The sequence below is a fragment of the Ictalurus furcatus genome, chromosome 15 (assembly GCF_023375685.1).
Source record: "Ictalurus furcatus strain D&B chromosome 15, Billie_1.0, whole genome shotgun sequence".
NCBI lineage: Eukaryota > Metazoa > Chordata > Actinopteri > Siluriformes > Ictaluridae > Ictalurus > Ictalurus furcatus.
This window is the reverse complement of record NC_071269.1, coordinates 26,006,813-26,031,707: the sequence shown is the minus strand read 5'-3', so window position 1 is coordinate 26,031,707 and position 24,895 is coordinate 26,006,813. Positions and strand designations below refer to the sequence as shown.

The 24,895-nt window shown below is 44.2% G+C and overlaps 1 protein-coding gene across 1 annotated transcript in view; it reads left to right on the top strand.

Annotated features, from left to right (window-relative positions):
• The window catches only part of LOC128619334 (nuclear receptor coactivator 3-like), a 50,653-nt gene extending 32,221 nt beyond the window's left edge, over positions 1–18,432 (top strand). The window contains exons 3-23 of the mRNA XM_053643465.1: positions 806–855; positions 1,326–1,430; positions 1,526–1,686; positions 5,784–5,884; positions 5,993–6,167; positions 6,833–7,009; positions 7,348–7,434; positions 8,263–8,403; positions 8,631–8,778; positions 8,887–9,386; positions 9,469–10,550; positions 10,635–10,746; positions 11,780–11,995; positions 12,084–12,186; positions 12,848–13,019; positions 13,232–13,567; positions 13,670–13,774; positions 14,623–14,833; positions 15,085–15,268; positions 15,695–15,833; positions 17,026–18,432. Coding sequence (XP_053499440.1) covers positions 1,345–1,430; positions 1,526–1,686; positions 5,784–5,884; positions 5,993–6,167; positions 6,833–7,009; positions 7,348–7,434; positions 8,263–8,403; positions 8,631–8,778; positions 8,887–9,386; positions 9,469–10,550; positions 10,635–10,746; positions 11,780–11,995; positions 12,084–12,186; positions 12,848–13,019; positions 13,232–13,567; positions 13,670–13,774; positions 14,623–14,833; positions 15,085–15,268; positions 15,695–15,833; positions 17,026–17,037 — 4,248 coding nt within the window. The 5' untranslated portion in view covers positions 806–855; positions 1,326–1,344 and the 3' untranslated portion in view covers positions 17,038–18,432. The remainder of the gene's footprint in view (positions 1–805; positions 856–1,325; positions 1,431–1,525; positions 1,687–5,783; positions 5,885–5,992; positions 6,168–6,832; positions 7,010–7,347; positions 7,435–8,262; positions 8,404–8,630; positions 8,779–8,886; positions 9,387–9,468; positions 10,551–10,634; positions 10,747–11,779; positions 11,996–12,083; positions 12,187–12,847; positions 13,020–13,231; positions 13,568–13,669; positions 13,775–14,622; positions 14,834–15,084; positions 15,269–15,694; positions 15,834–17,025) is intronic.
• Positions 18,433–24,895: the final 6,463 nt, after the last annotated feature.

Genomic DNA, 24,895 nt, shown 5'->3' with positions numbered 1-24,895 from the left:
TTTCTTTGATTACCTCTCTCTTTCCCTCTGTCTCTCTTATGCTGTCTCTCTCTCTCTCTCTCTCTCTCTCTCCTGTCTGTCTGTCTCTCTCTCTCCTCTCTCTCTCTCTCTCTCCTGTCTGTCTGTCTCTCTCTCTCTCTCTCTCTCTCTCTCCTGTCTGTCTGTCTCTCTCTCTCCTCTCTCTCTCTCCTGTCTGTCTGTCTCTCTCTGTCTCTCTCCTGTCTGTCTGTCTCTCTCTCTCCTCTCTCTCTCTCTCTCTCTCCTGTCTGTCTGTCTCTCTCTCCTCTCTCTCTCTCTCCTGTCTGTCTGTCTCTCTCTCTCTCTCTGAGTGAGTGAGACAGAGGTGCTTGACGTGTGTAAACATCTGCCTAATGGATCTCTAGACAAACAAACATCATTAGTTATGAGAGACTCTGCTGCTGCTGTGGGCTTCATCCTCCTCCTCCTCCTCTTCATCATCCTCCTCCTCCTCCTCCTCTTCATCCTCCTCCTCCTCTTCATCCTCCTCCTCTTCATCCTCCTCCTCCTCCTCCTCTTCATCCTCCTCCTCCTCTTCATCCTCCTCCTCTTCATCCTCCTCTTCATCCTCCTCCTCCTCCTCACTGTCCTAAATCATTCATGTTCATCCTCTCTCTAAACAAGCAACACCTTCCTCACACACACACACACACACACACACACACACACACACACACACACACACACACACCCTTATCGTCACGTCACATTACACACTGATGAAGAGAACCAGGTTCCACAAAGTTCCTGTGTCTCAGACTCTGCTTTCTTCTCGTTTGTGTTTCAGGATGTGAAGCTCGACAAAGCAGAAGCTTGTAATAAAACACTGCTGAAGAGGTGAGGGGTGTGCGCGTGCGTGTGTGTGTGTGTGTGTGCGTGTGTGTGCGTGCGTGCGTGTGTGTGTGTGCGTGCGTGCGTGTGCGTGTGTGTGTGTGCGCGCAACAATATTATATCAAATCAGCAAGTGTTGTATTCCTCTTACACCACAGTGATTTGCAAATGTTTCAAATATTTTATTTATTAAAGCATATAACATCATTTTTATCCGTTTTTAGTTACACCTAAAGTTCTCAGCATCTATAAAAAGCTGTTCCATCACCAGCAGCTTTCTTTCCCTCCCAAAAAAAAACAATGGTTTAATGAAGTGTAAACATCTCTGTCCTGAAGATGTGGGAAAACTTAAAGCTACAGCTTTACCTCTGACACTGGAGACTCCTTCCATACACGTTACATATTAACGATCTTTTAAATCAGAATTCAGCAGCGCTGTGGTGTGACTCTCTCTCTCTCTCTCTCTCTCTCTCTAGGTGCTGATATGTGTAGAAGATGAGCGGTGTGGGGGAAAACTCCATGGAGCCTCTGTGCCCCGATCGCAAACGCAGTCTATCCACCTGCGACACGCCCGGCCTCGGGTACGACCACGCCTTGTATAAACGAGCCGTGAACAATTTAACGTGGCTGTGTGGGGCTGTTGAAGGTTGACGGTTTGCTCTTGCGCCCCCTGCAGGTGCGAGAAGCGGCGGCGAGAGCAGGAGAGCAAATACATCGAGGAGTTGGCCGAGCTGATCTCGGCCAACCTGAGCGACATCGACAGCTTCAACGTCAAACCGGACAAGTGCGCCATCCTGAAGGAGACGGTGCGGCAGATCCGACAGATCAAAGAGCAAGGTGGGGCTGCGTAGCGTGCTAGCATCCAAACTGCTTATTTATTATTCATTAATAAAGGAGTTATTCAAAACTACCTCGGGTCGGATTCACTTTACAAAGTACAACCGGACAAAATGCACGTCACGTAGCTAAAATTAATACCATTCTTTATTGTCCAGTTTCTTTCAAAAATTTGTAGGAGGGGCTGGTTTTCTGCTTTATTACCGAAAGTGCAAAATTGATGTAGAATAAGGTATAATAATAATAATAATAATAATAATAATAATAATAACACAAGTTAAAGGTCGCCCCATTGATCAATTTTGCCGATTAATCGCACCGATAACGATTGCTGGGACTGCGAGAGAAGGCGTGGGTGCGGCTGAGAAGGGTCCGCCGTCATTATACGGTACGACAGCGGCCTCTAGAGGCAAATAGAAACCATCACTGACTCATTTTGTTGTGTTATTTTAAGTGTTTTTTCATTCATTTTGAATGTATATCATTTACTTACTTTAATATTTATTAATAGATACAGTATTAATATTTATATATTGATTACATTTTTTAAAAGTGCCTTTTCACGGTACAGCCAGTACTGTTTATTTTTGTAATAAAACCCAGCAATATATTTTACCCCGAGTGTTTTCATTCAGTATCAGTTTGAATAATTATCGGTGGATTAATGGGTCGGCAGGTGAGCACCGCTCGGTTAGTTATCGGTGTCTGGAACATCCACTATCGCTCCACCTCCACGACAAAGCTAAAGATTTATTGGTCTGCGTAAACATATAGTTAATAATAATAATAATAATAATAATAAACAGTACAGGGGGAGAAAAATAAAAAGTCCTTTATGAATTAGTATAAATGAATCCCTCTGGCAGATGTAATCATTTATATACTGTACATTATTCTTGTGGAATTATTCATTTTTCTTCGCACTTCTTGTCTGCGCCCTCGAAAATAACGTGTAGATTCCACGTGAGGACGTATATCAGGACGTGTGTGCGTATCATATAGAAGCGCTGCTTCGGGGACACAGTGTTTGGGATTTGAAAAAAGAAAATGGACTGATTTCAGAGATTGAGTCATTTTCATGCCTTACTTTTCATTTGTTTTAACGGAATTAAAACGTTTTGGAAATGAGAAAAGCACGTTAACGACGATACTGTATATGATGCTTTAAACATTCCAGCTGGGTCAAATAGCCAACCCCAAACTATCCCTACATTACATCTATAAACTGTGGAGATTTATTCCTGCTGAAACGTGCAGTGATGTCACATCCCAGCACAATTTCGTTTATTATTTTATAAAGTGTTACAATGTCCATAAATGGTCAAATATCAAGTGGCTTGTATCGTTTAAGACGTATATTTTTTTCTATACAGATTTATTATATGTGAGCAGTGTGTAATACACATTAAAAGATAATTGGAATCATTTGATTTCTGAGATCCAGAAAGAATACAGAATACTGCAGATATTATTTTTGAAAACATTCCATTTGTTACGTAGATCAACAAATATGATCTGATAAATGTAATAGATTAGTTTTCCACAAACCAAATGGTTCAGCAGAATATTAAAGGAATAACAGCAGGAAATGTCCGAACGAACAGGAGAAATTAAAATAATATATGAACTATTATACACCCTGAAGAGAGTAATTTCTACTTTTAAATTTCCCTTTTTTAACATTATTACAATATAGTGTAATAATTAATAATAATAATAATATTAATAATAATAATAATGTGTTTATTCCGCAGAATAGTGGGTCTTTTCCCACAGATCATATTTTCAGCAGCTCTTCTCATATCTGTATTTAGCAGGGGTGCCAATACTTCTGTAGTGGCGCGTGTGCAATATCAGGTGTACAGTGAGAGTGTCGTCTCTCTCATCAGCACCGAGCTCTCGAGCCAGCACACACAGCTGGGGAACTCAGTGGGCAGGTGCAGGAATGGACTCTTCATTACACTACTGATGCGCTGATAATAGCTTGGCATTGTCTGTCTGTCTGTCTGTCTGTCTGTCTGTCTGTCCTGTGAGTGTGTGTAGCCAGTACAGTTAGACCGCGTTGCTAATCTAATCCGAGAACAAAGCTAGCATGAATCCGAGCGCGTGACAGAAATTTGACACTGATCACTGCGTTGTTTAACGTGGGTTTAACTCGTTTACATTATTACTGACGTATAGCTACTATTTTTATTTTTTTTATTATTTCATCATAACATAACAGTCTGGATAGGCCACGCCCACAAGCGACAACTTCTAAGCGTCACGACTTTGGCACTGCTCGTGCGACTGCAGGGTAACTGAGTGCCAATATTTATTCCAGAATGTTCTTTAATTAGTGAAAAGTATGGGATCAGCGATGCTGAAATAAAACTGTTCGTAAGGCTTCAGTGAAATGATGTGAACATCGCCTGCGCGGTCCTTCTGTAAAGAGTTTCTGATTCCTGCATTTCTCTGGGTGTTAAATCAGCAGGTCACATGTCCACGCTCGTCATGTGCTAGGATCTGATCATGAACCAGATTCCTGCAGATAATCAGCCAGGTTTCGATTTATATTAAACGATGTTTTTTTTTTAAAACCGTAAAGTCAAAACGAGCGTGTTGGAGAGGAAGTGAGGAGGAGGAGGAGGAGGAGGAGGAGGATGAGAGTGATTGAGTGAGCGTGATGGTCAGGGTGAGAGGAGGAGGAGTGGTGGAGAAGCTAAACCATGTGGAGAGGCTCGACGAGAGCCGTACAGCTGCCTCGGACTTTATGGTGGCGGTTGCCATGGTTACAGGAAGTGAATAATGAAGAGGCTCGCTCTCTCTCCCTCTCTCTCTCTCTCTCTCTCGCTCTCTCTCTCTCTCTCTCAGCACTCTTTCACAGGTTAGTGGTGTTCAGAAACAAACCCACGATCTCACATCATTACAGTTATTTGCGCTGAATTCGGTTTCCGTACCACGAGAACCAAAAGGGAATTGTGGGCGGGGCTAAAAATAGTGTAGGTCAGTGATTGGTCAAATACAATGCTCACAGATTTGTCCTGATGATGATGATGATGATAATAATAATAATAATAATAATAATGTGTCTAAGTAGAAAGATTTTTCTATCACGAAAGTCCGTTTCTGTGGTCTCGTCCTCTCGTCTCCTTCCTCTCCACTCGCGAGCTCTGCTCTCACACCTCCAGGGATCTCATCAGGTGAAATCATTCTGCTCGCTTTCAGACCCGTCTCACTTCCTGAATACAGACTCGCCAGGCGACATGTCTACCTGCTCGGCTGTCTCACCTCCTCTCGCCTCACCTCTCCCTCTTCCTCGATCTCACACACACACACACACACACACACACACACACACCAGAGCGGACTGCACTGCCCCCTACTGGACACACACACACCTTTATTTCTCGTAATGACCTACTGGAAAGACTTTACACCAGAATAAGAGATTACACAGTGGCCCTGAAAATGACAATAATGAGACAGTTATAAGCATCGATGTTTAATATTTTATTTTTGTCCTATTCTGGTTGCTGAGGAATTATTGAAAGCGCATCGACACCATGTCACACAATATGCTGGGCCCGTTCGATATCAAAATGATCACTAATACTTATTTTAAGGAGTTAATCATTCTGATAATCAACAGTATCAGTCCCAGATGATCAGACCTGAGTTGTAGATAAATAGCGCTTTGCCAATTCAAACGTCCTGATCGTCGTCTTTTACGGAACCTTTTTTAAACACTTTGCTAAAACCGAACAAAGAATTTAACCGCCACAAAAGTTTAGCTCTTTGTACTCAAGTATGTGGATAAATGCCAATCATCCATAAATTGCTAAAGACAAACACGGCATTTACATTTAGCCACGCCTACAAAACTCCATAAAAGGCGAAAGGCTCACGGAGAGCACAGAATGGCGACTGAACGGTGAAAGAGCGCCTCGTAACTGCAGCGTGCCCTAAATCTTCCAGTAATGCAGCTCAGCCACTGCAGAGCATCATCTACCGTAGACACGCACTAACGCTCGATACGTTAGGAGCAATAGCAAAATATTTTCATCAAAGAGCAACAGTTCTTAAAACTATTTTTGTGTTTGTGTGGATTGGAACAGGGAAAGCCTCGTCGAGCGATGACGACGTCCAAAAAGCCGACGTGTCCTCCACGGGTCAGGGGGTCATCGATAAGGACCACCTCGGACCTCTGTTACTCCAGGTGAGACTCAGCAGACACACACACACACACTCTAAATCCTCTTTTATCCCTTGCGTGTACTCTGAGTGACGCCTGAACACTCAGACTCCGTTTCCCATGATTCCTTAGGCACTGGACGGCTTCCTGTTTGTGGTGAACAGAGAGGGGAGCATCGTGTTCGTGTCCGATAACGTCACTCAGTACCTGCAGTACACGCAGGAGGAGCTGATTAACACCAGCGTCTACAACATCCTGCACGACGACGACCGAGACGACTTCCACAAGAACCTGCCTCGGAATAACGGTTGGACACACGGAAACACACACGCGCACACGCACACACACACACACACACACACGGGAACGCACACACACACACACGGAAACGCACGCACACGGAAACACGCGCGCCCACACACACACACACACACAGAAACGCACACACACTGAAACGCACGCACACACACATGGAAACGCACACACACACGGAAACGTGCGCACACACACACACTCACACGGAAACACACAGAGATGTACATATACGCCCACACTGTATACACTCGAGCAGATGTATACACACACAGATATCTGCACACACGTGTGGATACACATACATTCCTGCACAAATATAAATATTCTAGCCCTAACCCGTGCCTCTGTCCTTTATCCTGTCTGTCCCTCCTTCTGTCCATCCTTCTGTCTGTTTTTCTGTCCTTCTGTCCCTCTGTATGTTATCCTCCTGTCAGAAGGATGGATGGAGGGATACTGAATATTTTGTACATCCCTAACCCTTTATGCACATTTCCTGTACATGTATTTCATATTTCTTTTCTGGTCTTTTTTATTTAAATGTTTTTATTTAATGAGTATTTAATGCTGTAATAGTAATAACAATGCTGTAATCCTCCTGTAGCGTGAACAAAATTCTGTTTATTCATCCGTCTCTCGCCCGTCTCTCTGGTTCCTCAGTGAACAGCATGGCGTGGGGAGGAGAAGCTCCTCGACAGAAGAGCCACACCTTTAACTGCCGCATGCTGGTGAAGTTCGGCGCCGGTCCGGCCGAGGAGAACCCCGGGACGCCCCGCTACGAGACCATGCAGTGTTTCGCCCTCACACAGCCGAAAGCCATGATGGAGGAGGGAGAAGGTACGGACTGTTTATAGCTGCTAGAACGCCAGTGAGAACAGGTACTGGCATGTTTCGCCGAGTCGCCGCACATTAAATGGATGTAAAAGTGTGACGTGTTCTTTAATAAATGAAAAATTATCATCAGAAAATTGCTGTGGTGTAAGAGGAATAGAACACATGGGGACGTGCTGTTATAGGAAAATAATCAACTTCACTCATCTACACGCATTATTTTACTATAACACACGGTGTTTATTGTTTGTGTTTATTGTTGGTTATTGTTGTGTGTGTGTGTGTGTGTGTGTGTGTGTGTGTGTGTGTGTGTGTGTGTGTGTGTGTGTGTGTGTGTTTTTCAGACCTGCAGTCATGTATGATCTGCGTGGCACGACGTGTGACTACGTTGGAGAGAACAGAGAGCTTCAACACCAAACACGATCCCTCAGGTCAGAACACCTCCGAAATATTGCGATTTAAAGTCATAAAATTCTACATATTAACGTTTTGTTTATTTTCCTTCACCTGTCTGTCAACTCCTAAACTTACTGCATTTGATGTAGAAAATCTGAATAAATGGAATTCAGGTTAGATAGTACTGGTTCTCATATATGAATCAACTGAGTCAAATAAACCAGATGAATCAAATAGACCAGATGAATCAAATGAATCCAGTGAGAGAGGTGATGGATTTCTATCTAGAACCCCCCCCCCCCCCCCCCCCCCCAATAAAAAATGGCAGATGAGTCACTTGACATCACCTATGTTTAAAAAAACAAAACAAAAAAACCTGGGAAGTGGAGCAAATGAGCCAGATGAATCAAATGAATCCAGTGGAATATGCGATTGATGTCTATATAACACAGTATAGATTAATTACATGAGTCAAATGAAGAACTTGATTCAATTTAATCCAAATGAATTCAGGTTAAATTGCTGTACGGTACAGGATAGATGAATCAGTTGCGTCAAATGAACCAGATGAAATGAATGAATCTGATGGGGTTTGCAATATATTTATCTTATACTGTATAAATGAATCAAATGAATCCCGTGCGATTCCTGATAGATTGCTGTATAATACAGTATATATGAATCAGTTGAATTAAATGGACAAAATGAATCAAATGAATCCAATGTGATTTGCAATAGATATGCTATATATGATACCGTGTAGATTTATAGTGACTTTAGTAACCGGAATATACAACATTCATTATACAACAGCTTTATACACGTGTGTGTGTGTGTGTGTGTGTGTGTGTGTGTTTAAACAGGCAAACTGATTCAGATAGACCAGAATTCCCTGCGTGCCTCCATGCGTCCAGGTTGGGAGGACCTGCTGAGACGCTGTATACAGATGTTTTTACAGCACAGTGATGGACAGCCCTGGTCAAATAAACGGCACTACCATGAGGGTCAGTACGGTACCACAATACAGTACGGTTCAATAGCATTGAAGGCAAGAGAAGGTACACCGCCATCTTGCGCCACCTTGTAACTTGTGGGCGTGTGCCAAACTGTTAAACATCATGATAATTAAGATGTTCTTCTCTCTTTCGTGTGAAAACAAAGAAACTTCATAAAACTTTGATGGTCTATGTGTTTACTCAGTTTCTCTCTCTCTCTCTCTCTCGTTTCTCAGCCTATCTTCATGGTCATGCAGAGACCCCCGTGTACAGATTTTCGTTATCAGATGGCACCCCAGTCACAGCGCAGACCAAAAGCAAGCTCTACCGCAACCCGATGACCAACGAGCCCCAGGGCTTCATATCTACCCACCTGTTACAGAGGTGACTCAGTCGTACACGCTTCACGTAGACTTCGCGTAAACACACACATGTACACGCCGTCGTACATCAGCTGGACGTTAATAAGAGTTCCTTGTTTCATCTTCGCAGGGAGCCCAATGGCTGTCGCACCAACCAAACTGGGGGCATGAGGCAGCAGGGCATGGGGGGCGCTAACCCCAACGGCCAAATGAACATGGGTCCTGGTGGAGGCATGGGGATGGGGGGCATGAGTGGTATGGGAGGGATGGGTATGAATCGGGGTTATGGCATGAAGGACATGGGGCACATGGGTCACATGGGTGGTGGGGGGTCCATGTATGGGGGCAGCATGGGCAATCGAATGATGCAGATGAATCAGATGAGTCAAATGGGTCAAATGAATCCAATGAATCCTATGGCTCAGATGAATCCGATGAATCACCCTGGTCCTGGGATGCAGCATCAGCATCAGCAGCCTCTGTTCCAGGCCTCGGGAGGCTACGGGCTCGGAGGCACGAATAGTCCGTCTCAAGGCAGCCCGGGTCTAAACGGACCTCAGCAGGGTCTCCTCATGTCTCCACGCAACAGAGGAAGTCCAAAAATGGCGTCCAGCCAGTTTTCTCCAGGAGGTAACTGAAAAGGGCGTCAAAACAGGATTGCTGATATGCTAACGTTTATATTGACGTTTCATCTTCGTCGTCTTGTTTACAGGCATCCATTCTCCCATGGGTCCGGGCAGTGTAGGAGCTTCATCGGGAGGTGGAGGTGGAACCACCTTTTCCAGCAGCTCTCTCAATGCTCTTCAGGCCATCAGTGAAGGAGTAGGCGCCTCCCTGCCATCCACCCTGACGTCCCCTTCTACAGCACACAAACCCGACTGCTCTCCAAGTATCCACTCCTCGTCATCCTCCTCCCAACCTCCTTGTAAGCCAGGACATGGGGACTCCAAAAGCCCAGCAGGAGCCTACAGTCATGGACCTGGAGATCAGCATCACCCCTTGCACCACCACCATCACCACGGCCACACCCACCAAGCAGAGAGCAGCAGTGCGGACCGACCCGACAGCCAGGCTGGTGGAGGCAGCAAAGAGTCCGGGGAAGCGACCAGCGACGCTGGGAATGCTTCATCAGAACCTCCTCGGAAGATTCCAGATGGAAAGGGACACAAGAAGTTACTCCAGCTCCTCACCTCACCGACCGAGGAGCTGGGACTCGGGGTTGGAAGTGGACCTCCTGGACCTCCCACAGGAGGTAACTTGGAAGGTAAGGAACCGGGATGCGTGACGAGTCCGTCTTCCGTCTCTTCATCCACCAATCAGAGCCAGGTTCTTGGAGCGGCAGGAGGAGGACCCTCTGAAGCTCTGGGTTCTTCTCACTACACAGCGTCGCTCCAGAAAAAGCACAAGATCCTCCACAAGCTGCTCCAGAATGGAAACACACCTGACGAAGTTGCGAAAATCACCGCTGAGGCAACGGGTAAGGCGGTGCTCGGACAAGAAGCTGGCGCCGCTGGAGGAGACGCGGGAGGCTCCAACGCAGGACCAGCAGGAGTCTCGGGAACGTCCGAACCCAAGCAGGAGCAACACAGCCCCAAGGAGAAGAAAACCAACGCCCTGCTCCATTACCTTCTCAACAACAAGGACGACTCCAACTCCAAAGAGACCAGCGACATCAAACCAAAGCCTGAAGATCTGGAAGGGAAAGGCATCACCGGGGGGAACAGTGGCACTCCGCTCAGCAGAGGAGCGCAGGAGAACATGGAGGGCAAAATCAAATCAGAACCTCCTGACGAGGTGAACCTCCGCCACTTTTGATCTTCTACAATTCTAAACTCTTACAATGCTTATCGAACAGCTCTGTATGTTCTCCTCGTATAGCTGGACACCATCCTCGGAGGCCTGAGGGGTTCTGGAGCAGATTTCCCAGAGCAGGGGGATGCAGGAGGTGCTCCTGATGGAGGGAACAAGCCTCATTCGTTTGCTGATGACGGTAATTCCATCATCCATTATGTTCCCATGATGTCTAATGCAGCATACAAAAACGATGTTTTCCATCCAGCTCCTTAAAAAGCCCAAATATTACAAAAATATAGAATTTTTTACGCTCGGCTCAGGTGGCCTGTCGATCTAAAAAAAGTCGATCTAAAAAGTCGATCTACTGATGAAGATAAGATGGGAAAAGTGTGATGGAGACCTATCTTTTTTTAATGTTTTTGATTTTTAAAGAGTGGTGCGGTTGTCATGAGATTTCAGCACTTTATGAACTCGTGCATCAAGAAATAAAAGTATTTCTCAGATTTATTGACGGAAGTGACCTCCATCATCACTGACCTCGGCCAGGATAAAGCGCTCGCTGAAGACGAGCGAATGGAGGAAGGTACGGGCGTTTTTAATCCGTTACTCTGCTGTGTTCTCAGGCGCTGTGAGTACTGTAGTCACGTCTACGTACTTTTGTACTTGCAGAACCGGAAAAAAATAAAAAATTTAAATGGAAAGAACGCTGCACGCATTTTTTCCCCCCAGACAGCGTTAAATATAACTAAAGCTCAAGGAGTCCCTGTTTCTCTAAAACTAATAATGATCAGAAATAATAGCATTGAGTAAACTTTGCTAATAAAAGGAAATAAATTGTAAATTGTGTGTCAGTTTATCCGGAAAACCGACGTCTGTAAAGCACTCCATCTACTTTACTTTAAATGAACATAATCTATACCACCCTGACAACGTCCGATCACGTCTGATCTTGGAAGCCAAGCAGGGCACCTCGTCTAGGGTGTCGCCCCCCCCCCCCCTCTTGTGCCCTATGCCCCCTGGGATAGTCTCCAGGTTCCCCTCGACCCAGTAAGGATACGCGGTACAGAAAATCGATTGATGTATGGAATTACAGAATAAAATTTTAAAAATCCAATTCAATGAAATGAACTCTCCCGTGAAAACTTTTTTTTATTTGGTGATGAAAGATCCTGGAGTAAAAACTCCACAGGAAGCTGACGCGTGTATATATCTCCTTCGCGTTCCTGCAGGAATGATGAACAGGGGAATGGGAATGCCGGAGCGCTCACCCATGGGCCCGGCTGGAGACTGGGGAATGCCGCGGTCAACCGGCAGCCCCTCCATCATGCGTCCTGCCGTCGAGTCCTACAACTCCAAGGGAATGATGGGAGGAGGACCCATGGTGAACAGGTCCAACAGCGTTCCCGGGACCAGGTCCATGCTGCAGCAACAGCTGATGGATATGGGTACGGCGGTTTAATTTAATTCCTCGTCTAATCGTTAAGGTGGATTCACACTGAAGCAGCGTGTGTTTATGTACGTGTTCCTCTTTAGGCTCCGGTGATCTGAGCATGGCGATGGGGCCGTTCAGCCAGCAGCACTGTCCAGACAGTCAGTCGCCGTCCTGGCCGGACAATATGATGGGGATGGACAACAGGTCATTAATCCTCCTGTACACCGTCATCACAGATGTGCTGTTTAAAGTAATCCATGCTGTACCTGACTCTCAGGCGTGCCTCAGATTCTGAAACGTGTGTAAATACGCTCGCAAAAACTGTGCTCAAGTTTTTCAGATGAGCGCTAGGTCAGATTATCCTTCAAACCGTGAAACGCAAAAGGACCGTGTGTGCTGGATCGAGTGCTATTCTGTGTGCCGCTGAGTAATGAGTGTGGAAGCCATTTTGTTCAATTAACCCAGTGATTAATGTGATGGTTAGAACGCGGACTGTTCGTGCCGCCGTGATATATTAGTGATGGATTGAGATTTATTTCAACGCTTGCCGTTTTCTCATTCATCTATCCTCATTAGTTTTTTTTAATTGTCACCTTTAAATTAAATTAAGCGCTTGTGTTCGAAGACACTGTTAAAATGTCCTGAGACGTGAACCACACGCAGGTGATTTTGATTTATCTGAACGTGGCGTTAACTTCACCAGCTGCTTAACCCGCCTCTGAATACCAGGAACTTTCCTCATATGTTGATATGACGTTTAGAATTAATGTACTTAGAAAAAAAATAATAATAGAAATTTATGCATAAAGCATGTGATGTATCTCAGTGCTGTATATCGCGTGTGTGTGTGTGTGTGTGTGTGTAGGCGTCAGTTTGGGAACGCTCTGGATGAGTTGTTGGTTCCTCCGTCCACGTCTGAGGGTCAGAGTGATGAGAGAGCTCTGTTAGATCAGCTCGACTCTCTGCTCAACAACACCGATGTTTTAGCTCTGGAGGAGATCGACCGCGCCCTGGGCATCCCTGACATCATCAGCCAGGTGTGTACACACACACACACACACACACACACACACACGCACACGCTTCGGAATTATGTTCAGAAACATCCAATAGTATTCACAAAAACCTGTGAATGAGCCGTTACTATAGAAACCTATTCTAGAGAATTAATCAATAAACACCTTCTGACCAATCACGATCCAGAACTCGACACCACTCAGAGTCACAGTCCTCTGTGTTCCTGTTGTAGGGTCAGGGTGGAGATCTGCAGCCCGAGCCCTTCCCCGCACAGGACCCGTCCATGGTGATGGAGCAGAAGCCCATGTACCCGCAGGGTTACCCCGGACCCCCATCCATGCCCATGCCCTCCGGTTACGGTGCCAGCCCCATGCAGGGTGCGCCTCCCCCTGCGCCCTATAGCCCCATGCTCAACCAGATGGGGCAGCAGGGTAACTACCCCGGGATGGGCGGCATGGGGCCGATGGGGGGCATGGGGCATCCGCGCGCTGTCATAATGAGACCAAGGATGATGAGCGCCACCAAACCTACACGCTTGCAGCTGCAGCAGAGGCTACAGGGACAACAGGTAACTCTCTCTCTCACACACACACACACACACACACACACGAGTGTGTGTGCAGTACATTACGGTAAAGCCCATGAGCTAAATTCTAACGTCTCTCCTCAGTTTATGAGCCAGGCTCGGCAGGGCATGGGCATAAAGATGGAGAATCCCGGTGGAGGTGGAGGCCCTGGCATGAGGCCTGGCATGCAGCCAGGGATGGGAGGCCAGGTAGAGGCTTTAAAATCCACACACACTACACAATATATATGTTATAGTGATGCATTGGCACCATGTTTTTTTTATAACGAGACATTCTTACGAGTAGTAGAGCGCGCTATCTGACTGATAGCCAACATCAGATATCGGAATCGATGTATGTCTAATATAGAGATCGACCCATATTGATTTTTTTCATTACCGATTATCTGCATGTTTATGCGCCCGATAACCGATATTTATTTATTGTTTCACTTCTGTTTTTGACGCGATGATAACTCCACCACTGAACGGAACAGACCGTTTTATTTATAGCAGTTTTGTCAATTTCACTTCCTCCTCGCATACAAAACACAACAAAACTCTTATTTATACACCAGTAAATAGAGGAGTCTGAAAGCGTGCAAACAATGTCAAATAAAGTGCACTGTCACTAAAGTGTCTTCTTTTTTTTTTTTAAATAAATAAAAGCTTAGATGAGGTTTGTCTCTATTTCTTAGCACCAAGCTGCTTAAACTACATATCAAGCATTTATTAACACTTCTCTTTGTGCATTAACGGCTGTTATGGTTAATAAAGTTTATTAATTAAAGCCAAGCAAGTTTACTTTACCCGCACACCATTGTAGCCTCGTCTCCCCTCAGATTCAGTGCTGCAATCATGGTTCAGCGCGCAATTCTCAACATGCCCACAAGATGGAGTTATCGTTGAATCCGACATTACAACACCGATATCCGATTATGGAGAAATGTTTAAATATCGGGAAAATCGATTATTGGTCGATCTCTAGTCTAATACATCTGTCGGTATACTGTATACTGATCTCTCTCTCTCTCTCTCTCTCTCTCTCTCGCTCTTAGTCGGGCTTCCTGAACGCTCAGATGATGGCTCAGCGTAGCAGAGAGATGCAGATGCGGAGACACAAGATGATGATGTTGATGCAGCAGCAGGCAGCAGGTGGAGGTTTCAGTCCTCCGCCCAACGTCACGGCCCCCACGGGGATGGAGGGCATGGGGGGGCCGGGTATGGGCCAGCCTGGACAGCAGCAGTTCAGCTATGGAGGAAACTATGGTGAGGAACAGATCAACATCACAGCGTGCAGGATTTAGTACTAAGCGAGTCCGTATGATAGATTCAGCTCTATTTATCCGCGTTATCTTTATCTCTGGATTTTCCATTCGGTTCTGCGTATACGTGTCTTGACAGGAGTTTAGCGTGTACATCGTTCTGCCTGCGAGGAGTTTCTTGTTATTAGCGTTGGCATTTCTGAGAGCACCTGATGAGTCCTGATGTTAAACATGAAGCGTTATCTGTTTCTGCAGGAATGGGCCAGCAAGGTGATCCGTCTTTCGCCCCCGCCGGAGGTCCCAGCCCACCCAACGCCATGATGCCAGGCCGCATGGGGCCTCCTCAGAATCCCATGATGCAGCAGCACCCGCAGGGCGGCCCCATGTACCAGAGTCCCGACATGAAGGGCTGGCCTCAGGGAGGAATGTCACGCAACAGGTGAAACATCTCTGACACAACACTGTCCATCTCCTGGGAGTTTCACACGGAACACTCTCTACAGTTTACACAGAACGGTGCGAAAAACAAAAAACAGGATGAAATACCGAGTTGATGAGAGATCAGAGGAGAATGATCAGACTGGTCTGAGCTGACAGGAAGTCTGTAGTAACTCGTATAATCACTCTTTACACCCGTGGTGAGCAGAAAAGCATCTCAGAACACACAGCACATCAAACCACGTCAGGTTCCTCTCCTGTCAGACAAGCGCAGGAGTCTGAGGAGATCGTGGGCACGGACTCGCCCACACCGGACTATTTATTTATTTATTTTTAATGGAACTTATCAATAATAAATACCTTTCTCTGTGTTTATGTTGCGTGGTTTGTGTAGTTGTAGTGATGAGCGGTTGTGTTTTGTGCGCAGTTCGTATCCACCACAAGCGTTTGCGCAGCAGGGCTCGGCCACGCCGTACGGCTCCATGATGATGAACGGCGCTAACGCGGGTCACATGGGTCAGATGAACATGGGCATGATGGGGAGGATGCCGATGGGCCCTGATCAGGTGAGTGACATCACATGCTCTCATATAAAGAGCCACTTTCACGGGGGGGGGATTGGGGGAGGAGTTCATGGAAGTTTGTGGGAGTAAATAAATAAAAATAAAGCGCATGAATTTAAAAAGCTGCCCTGTGCTTTTTGAATGGGGAGCTACAGTCATGTTCTACACTTTATTTCTAAAAAGAATAATAATTCCTAAATGCTACAAATAAAATCATGAAATAAAAGGAACAAAAACTACTTTTCAAAACAAATATTTCCCCGAGTCTCTCATTCTATAAACTTTAAACACAAAGATACTTAAAATAAAGATTCAGATTTTCCCACAGTATTTATCGTCGTTGTTGTTGTTGTTGTTGTTGTTGTTGTTGCTCTAAACTTTGTTTCTTGCTTTGCTTTGTCATGTGTTTATGTTGCCCTTGGGTTTGTGAAGGTTAAAATATTCATATAAAGCTCAGTGTTGAGTTTACCATCGCCATTTCAAATCTTTTTTCAATTTAATTACATTCTGGACTCGTCTCGGACTCGACTCGGACTCGACTCGGACTCGGCCGTTAAGGACTCGGACTTAAGTCCGACTCGGCCCCTTTTGGACTCGGACTCGACTGGTTAAGGACTTGGTCTCGACTCGGACTCGACACAGGTGGACTCGGACCCAACGTTATTTATCCGTATTAAATATTTCATTTTACTTGTAATCCTTTTTTCTTCGCTACAATTCCCTTTGACCAAATTATTACTATTTATGCTGGTGATTTATTTTTGAACTTTAGCTTTTCTCGAGTTTTATTTGTTGTGTTCTTAGACATGTTATGAGCAGTTATTGATTGATTGATTGATTGATTGATTGATTTTCACCTGTATTAAATTTGAAGGGGTTCCCCCCCCCCCCCCACCCCCCCGTAGCTATAATTCCCTACTTTAACTAATTTGCTATTACTATTTTATCTTTTGATTATGTGTTTATTTTAAAGTTACGGTTTATTATTTTTAGTATTAATTATTTTATTACTTTATTTCTGTGACATTTCTTATTTTCCCTTTTCCCCGCTTTATCGAGCACACCCAACTGCATGTTTAACCCGTGAAAGGTGCTCTAGAGATAAAAGTTCATTTTTTTAAAATAATTGTTATTGTTTTTATTTTTACATTTATTAATATTACTTCATTTTTAAGCTTGTCTTTCTATCCCACAGAAATATTTATGAAGAGGATGGAGGGACAGCCGTCACCATGGCGACACTGTGAAGCTAACAAAACATGATACACACCTGAATGTTCAGACCTTGCGTGTGAAACTAATTGTAACACAGTGTAAATACACACACACACACACACACACACACACACACACACGTGTACTGGATTCATCTACGTCCTCTATATCTGTCTTTGTCCTGAGAGACTTTCTCTGTTTCTTCGTGAGCTTTCTTCATTCTGTTTCTCAGTGAAACATCAAAACTGAACAAACGAGCAGTTTAGAGGAACACGAAGACACACACACACACACACACACACACACACACATCTTTGCGAATGTATATCATGCCGTGTTGACCATCTGGATGTAAGATCACCTTCTGTCCTGTTAAAGGTACGAGAGAGAGAGAGAGGAAGAGAGAGAGGAAGAGAGAGAGGAAGCTGTGATTGCACTTTAACGGAAAGTCAGAGCTGTTTCACGGCGTTAGGAGTGTTGCAATATATTTTTTTCTCTCGCTCATTTTAGCCTTATCGGAGAAGCGACGCGCAGGAAACGGAGCTCCTCGCCGTCCTCCGTCGGAGCGGGACGATTATGAAATCTGAAAGCAGCAAGCACAGACGATCTGTTTTCTGCAGATTGAAGCAATAAATCTCGTCTCGCTGGATTCTTCGATTTCTCGACGTGAAGGTTGCAGTATTAGAAATCTCGAGCTCACGTTCACATTTCTCCTGTTTTTTCCCTCCTCTTCCGTCTTGTGATTATAATTTGTAAATACAGTGCACATGTTTTATATCTGCTTTTGTAGCTCACAGGTTTTGCACAACAGGTTTCGTCAGGCTTCGTGTTTAAATCGCGTCTGTTCCGCGTTACAGATCGGTACGTCCGATTGTTCCAGCAGGGTGCGGGGTTCTCTTTTTTTAATCGTTATTTCTTTATTTTTATTTTTATTTTTATTTTATTTTATTAATTGTAATCTCTTAACTGAAAAGCCACCACTTTTTTATTCTTTGAACAAAAGCACTTTTTTTTTTTTTCTAGAACATATTTTCTTCCTCACACTCGTACATGGTGAAACACGGACTGACGAATCCTCTGACGAATCCTCTGACGACTCCTCTGACGAATCCTCTGACGACTCCTCTGACGAATCCTCTGACGACTCCTCTGACGAATCCTCTGACGAATCCTCTGACGACTCCTCTGACGAATCCTCTGACGACTCCTCTGACGGCTCCTCTGACGACTCCTCTGACGGCTCCTCTGACGAATCCTCTGACGGCTCCTCTGACGAATCCTCTGACGACTCCTCTGACGAATCCTCTGACGAATCCTCTGACGACTCCTCTGACGAATCCTCTGACGAATCCTCTGACGACTCCTCTGACGACTCCTCTGACGAATCCTCTGACGAATCCTCTGACGACTCTGACGAATCCTCTGACGACTCCTCTGACGAATCCTCTCACGAATCCTCTGACGAATCCTCTGACGACTCCTCTGACGACTCCTCTGACGAATCCTCTGACGACTCCTCTGACGAATCCTCTCACGAATCCTCTGACGACTCCTCTGACGAATCCTCTGACGACTGCTCTGACGAATCCTCTGACGACTCCTCTGACGACTCCTCTGACGACTCCTCTGACGAATCCTCTCACGAATCCTCTGACGACTCCTCTGACGAATCCTCTGACGACTCCTCTGACGAATCCTCTGACGACTCCTCTGACGAAGCAGAGTGTGTATGTTGTAAACATGACACAGGATCGATCAGAGGCGCGTCTTTGCGTTTATGAACTGTTTCCTGTGTTAAACGGTTCTGTGTTTCAGACTAAATTAGACGTGTAAAGGTTTTAGTAAGACATAAAAACTCCAATATCTCCCTCTGTTATGTTAAATGTAATTATTTTAAGGTGGAACTCGATGGGGTGGTGATCACACACCCCCGATATTACCAATAAATAAACGGATAAAGCGGTCTAATCGAGTGTTCACCCCTGAAAATCCGTGGAGCCGGCCATGTTTTAAAAACATCGTAGCGTACTTTGAGGGATGGTCTGTAATGTCGTAATTTATACCAGTTTAGCGTGACATGAAAGAATTCATATTCTTATATTTTTATGTAAACGGTTTATTTTATGTAAATTATTCGTACTCGTGTAAGGCCAGCTCATTCATTCCCCCGTTGTTTTCGTTTTGTCTCTTCACCTCACTCTCACATTCGCTCTGTAATAAGACTGGAAACATGGACCTGTGAGGTTTCATCTCCTCCTGTTCTGTTCTGTTTATTTTAAACGTATTCAAAGTGGAACCGTGCGAAAATTCATCATCTCACACACACACACACACACACACACACACACACAGAGCAAATGTCGTCTAAACCTGTCTAAAAATACGACCGCTTCGTTATTTGGTTTGCTGGAATATTTGAAACAACATATAAATACGTATAAATATAAATAATTTTCACTCGTTTTCAGAATCTTGTAGCATATTTCAAGGGATGGTTTATAACGTCATAATTTATACCAGTTTCGCATATAACGTTAACGAATCGAGTTTTTATATATTCTTATATTTCTTAAGTTTTGCTAATTGTTTGTGTTACTTTGTGATTATTATTGATTATGATAATAATTATTATTACTGTTCTTGTGTAAATTATTTTTACTCACGTATGGCCGGATTAGTGCTCATTCATTTACATTTCAAACTTTTTTCCCCAAAGATTTCTTCCCCCCTCCCCCTTCCGCCTCCCCCCCCCCCCCCCCCCCCGGGTCGTTTTATGTTTCTGACGTAGCTGTGTGAATTACGTATCGATTTAATGAACATTATATTAATGTATTTGGGTTTATTATTTTAATTTCGTGGACCGTGAAGTTGACTTGATGCTGTAAAGGTTCAATGAGGATACGCGAGACTCTTAATAATATTCAGTGTTTTTATTTTGTTGGGTTGTTTTTTTTTGTTCGTTTTAGATCTGGTCTGGTAATCTGGTCAGATCTGGGGTTTTATTTGTTGGTAACGAGCTCTCCAATTAATCAAAAAAAAATCAAATTCCCTTCAGAACTTGTTCCTTGTTCTTTTAAAAAAAAAAAAAAAAAAAAAAAAGGTGACCTACACGAAGTTAAAGTATCTGTGTGCAATCTCTGTTCAAATAGAACGTGAAATAGATTTTTAAATCGTGACCAGGGGGTGATACACACTTGTTATCCGCGTGAGGATGTAAATTACTAGTGCATTTATCATGTTTCTCGATGTTAATATTGCTGTAAATACAAATTTCTATTTAAACGTTCACGGTTTCGTGTGTTTATTGGTTCTGGTGGATCATTTCGGAATTCGTGTTCTCTCCTTTTGTAACGGAAGACAATCTTTCTGGGAAATCTCGATAAAACTGGATCTTATGGTGCAAACCTTCATTCACACTAGCAAGAGACCTATAACCGGCCGTCTCCGAGTGTCTTAATCCTCTTCTACCGCAGCACTTTACCAGCGAGTGCATGTTTTTATTAATTAAAGAATGGAGCAGGGGTGGCTCGGCGGTTAAGGCTCTGGGAAACTGATCGGAAGGGCGGGGGTTCAAGCCACTGTTGGGCCCTTGAGCAAGGCCCTTAACCCTCTCTGCACCAGGGGGCGCTGTATCACGGCTGACCCTGCTGATCCTAACATGCTGGGGTATGTGAAGAAAGAAGAATTTCACTGTGCATATGTATATGTGATCAGTTATTATTCATTATGACATCATACATTTTTTATCCCTTTATAGTTACATTTATCATTGGCAAAACGGGTTAGTTTCTGTTCTCACGTATTTTAACAGCTCTGAACGGACTTCACCTCACCGGTCTCTTCCCCCCCCCCCCCCCTCAGAATAAGGTGTTTTATTACTGATAGTGTGGATTCATGTCCTGAAGATGTCAGAAAACTGAGTCACAGCTTTACTTCTGATTGTTACAAAGTGCTGACACTGGAGACTCCTTCCATACATGTTCAACATCATATTCAGTATTATGTCAAGTCTGTTGATGTGGAGCGTCCGTCTTACAAGTTCCTGTCCATGAGCTGTTACTATAGAAACGATAACATATTAGAAAGAGCACATTAATATAAACCTGAATGACCCTCGGTTATCGAATCCAGAATTGGACATTACTGCGGGGAAATATTTTTATTTAAAAGGCTTTTCCCGTTACTTCAGCGGCACTGAAACGTTTCCATATTGGACACCGTCGTGCGTAGTGCAGCAGCAGCTAGTAAACTCCGCCCCTCCCCTACACCACTCACCTTCTGGAAAGTTCTGTGGATTGATGCGACGCCATTTTGTTTAAATAATTGGCGCCATTCATCAGGCTGCCAACAAAAAAACCAGGTGAGGTCTAAAAATAACGATCATTCCTGTCTAAAACTAGCCATTTCTGTCAGTTTGTTCTTCGTAGCTATTGCTCAAGTTTGACCGAATCAAACGCAAAATATTTGCACGATTTTGACCAGCCAGTGGTTTTCAGCGATGTTGTAGCTATAATCATTTTACTTTAGTTACCAAGATTAACGAACTCTCCTGGGTTTCTGTTCATTCTGATATTTGGTGTACCTTAATGGTTTTCTGGTGTAAATTAATTATAAAATACCTCATAATAAATCGCTTGATGGTATGCTAATGTTGAATAATCTAGCTAGCTGACTGTTTAAGTGCTGACTGGATTTTGCGCAGCATTTTTACCGTGAGAATCACAAGAAGTACATTATGTAGTTCAGTATCACTTTCTATATTAATTTCCAATTATCTCATTTTATTACAACGTTAAAAGCAACTCTGAGACTCCAACAGTGAGGTAATTAAATAGCGCCATCATAGAAATATTCCCATGTAAGCTCACTAGACACTCGCACACGTATGAAATATGGATGCGACGGTAGTCAGGTGTTTGGTTTGTAATTATTTTCTTCCCCTCCGGTATGATAAATCTCATAGCTAGCCTAATTTTGCCTTGCTGAAGGAAAAAACAATAGAAACCCTCATAGAATATTTGTAATGGGTTATAATGTGAATTGCATTGTGTTTAATGGAAACTGTAATGGTCCTTGTGGGTCTCTATTGGTAGTTTGTTGCCTTCTATCAGTGGCATGTTATGGCTAGTGGATACCATTAAGGACGAGTAATGGTTAGCTTATGGTTTGTCGTGGAAGCCATTAGAATTTCTGTGATGGTTTCTATTGTTTCTGTTTGTTTGTGTGTTTGTTTTTAACAGGGTGGTTAAGAGATTTCTTCAGAGTGAAGAAAATCCGTGCTATACATCAGTGGTTTTCAAAGTGGGGGCCGCCAGGGGGCGCCCGGGGGCCTCAACAATTCGGTGTGAAAAATAAATAAATACATGATTCTCACTCTCAGACAACCACACACACACACACACACACACACACACACAATCAATTCCTAATGTCATGTAAAGATGAAAGAGGTAATTATTAATTTAAAAAAAAAGGGGGGGATGTATTCAGAAGTCTGTATTTTAATGTGTTTTAAAGACATCTTGCAAAAGGGGGGCCTCGGTCAAATGTTAACGCCATTTGGGGGCCTTGCCCTGGAAAAGTTTGGGAACTCCTGCTATATATTGACTTCCTGGAGATGTGTCTGGTCACTGATCAGCTCTGTGTGCACTTGAAGTTCTCTTCTGGGTGTGTCTGCTCTCAAAAATCCTGCACTTCAGCCTGGGTGTGTTTACAGGATTGTCCAACAGGGGGCGGTGTCACTCATGTTTCTTCTATTACAGCTCATGGAGTCTGTGAACTGTCAGGCTGCCTTGGCTTCATGGAAAGGAATACAGCACGTAAAGTCTTAAACCCAGTGGTGAGGAATGCTCTCATCACTCATCCTAATGAACAGACACCTCGGTGATGCACCCGAAGAAGTCGTAATAAGGAAGTGCTCTTCAAATCGTCATCTCCATCCTTCATTCTCTCCTTCTTCTCAAATAATCCCCACAGAATTATGTGCTGATGTATTTAGGCGTGAATATGTCGGCATGTGTAATGCATCATCTGAATAACAAGGCATAACAAGCAACAAGTCGAAACAATTATCCTCCACAGCAACAGAGAAACGAGAACAGGAAGTGATGACCATATAAGGAAAGTAGAAAGGAGGAACGAGTATAATAGGATATCAGAGCTGTTAAATCTTGATTAAATTTAGTTTCTTTATCAGAATTATACAAGTTGTGCTGCAGTGACGGCCGGAGCTCACAAACCCAGAGGCCGAATATCCTGAAAAGCGCTCGAGGAACATGATGCTCCTCTACAACTACAGGATGTACTACTTTTTCTTTTCTATAAATAAATAAGGATCGTAAATACATGTGCGATCATGTCACCAAGTGAAAGCTTTCCTTTAGCAAATAACATTAGCTTGTACTTGTATAGCTATCAGATGTTTACCACTTCAGTGTTCTTTCAGCCGTAGCTGCCGTTTCTCTTTCTGCCGTTGTTTGGCTCGTGCCCTCATGATTTCTGACTCCGTTCCCCTTCACACATTAAACATTTAGCTGGTACCCGGACTGACTCGACTACCAGCAGGGCTGATGATAACTGTTCCACCGCTTGCACAAGTGGCAGAAACGCATGGGCATTTCGAAAGGGAATGAATTAAGAAACAGCCTCGGTTCTTTAGAGTTTGAACCGGGATCGTGTCGTAATTGTTTCTTAAACGCAGCAAAATCTTTACGCTGTTCTTGTTTATCGTTTGCTTTCTGTGCTGAAACCCGGGGATCTCCCGATCCCAATCCCCGTGCTGTGCTAGTCAGTGTCTGCTGGTGGTTTTAGATTTAGTTTGGGTTCAGTTAGAACTGGAGTGTATCCAGTGTGCAGTGAGACTGAGCAATGACTTCAGGCAAACATCAGAGCTCCGAAATGTCAACAGCGAGACCCGACTGCCGAAGACGACCCTGTTTAATGTATCAGCCTAGGAAATGTCCGATTTTAACAGACTTTAACAGATTCTAATTACATTTAAAGTCGGGGAACACTCGGGAGACAAGTTAGTTCTTGTTCTCGCTTATGTTATAGCTGTGATTTAAAAAGTCGTCCCCTCACCAGCCTTGCTCTTTTATTCTCTCTGACTTGATTATGTCTCTCTCTCTCTCTCTCTCTCTCGCTCTCTCACTCTCTCTCTCTCTCTCTCTCTCGCACTCTCTCTCTCTCTCTCTCTCTCTCTCTCTCTCTCTCACTCTCTCTGACTTGATTATGTCTCCTCTCTCTCGCTCTCTCTCTCTCACTCTCTCTCACTCTCTCTTGCTTGATTGTGTCTCTCTCTCTCACACTCTCTCTGACTTGATTGTGTCTCTCTTGCTCTCTCTCTCTCTCTCACTCTCTCTCTCTCTCGCTTTCTCTCACTCTCTCACTCTCTCTCGCTTGATTGTGTCACTCTCTCTCTCACTCTCTCTCTCTTGCTTGATTGTGTCTCTCTCTCACACTCTCTCTCTCACTCTCTCTGACTTGATTGTGTCTCTCTTGCTCTCTCTCTCTCTCTCTCTCGCTTTCTCTCACTCTCTCACTCTCTCTCGCTTGATTGTGTCACTCTCTCTCTCTCACTCTCTCTCTTGCTTGATTGTGTCTCTCTCTCACACTCTCTCTCTCACTCTCTCTGACTTGATTGTCTCTCTTGCTCTCTCTCTCTCTCTCACTCTCTCTCTCTCTCGCTTTCTCTCACTCTCTCACTCTCTCTCGCTTGATTGTGTCACTCTCTCTCTCACTCTCTCTCTTGCTTGATTGTGTCTCTCTCTCACACTCTCTCTCTCACTCTCTCTGACTTGATTGTGTCTCTCTTGCTCTCTCTCTCTCTCTCTCTCACTCTCTCTCTCTCT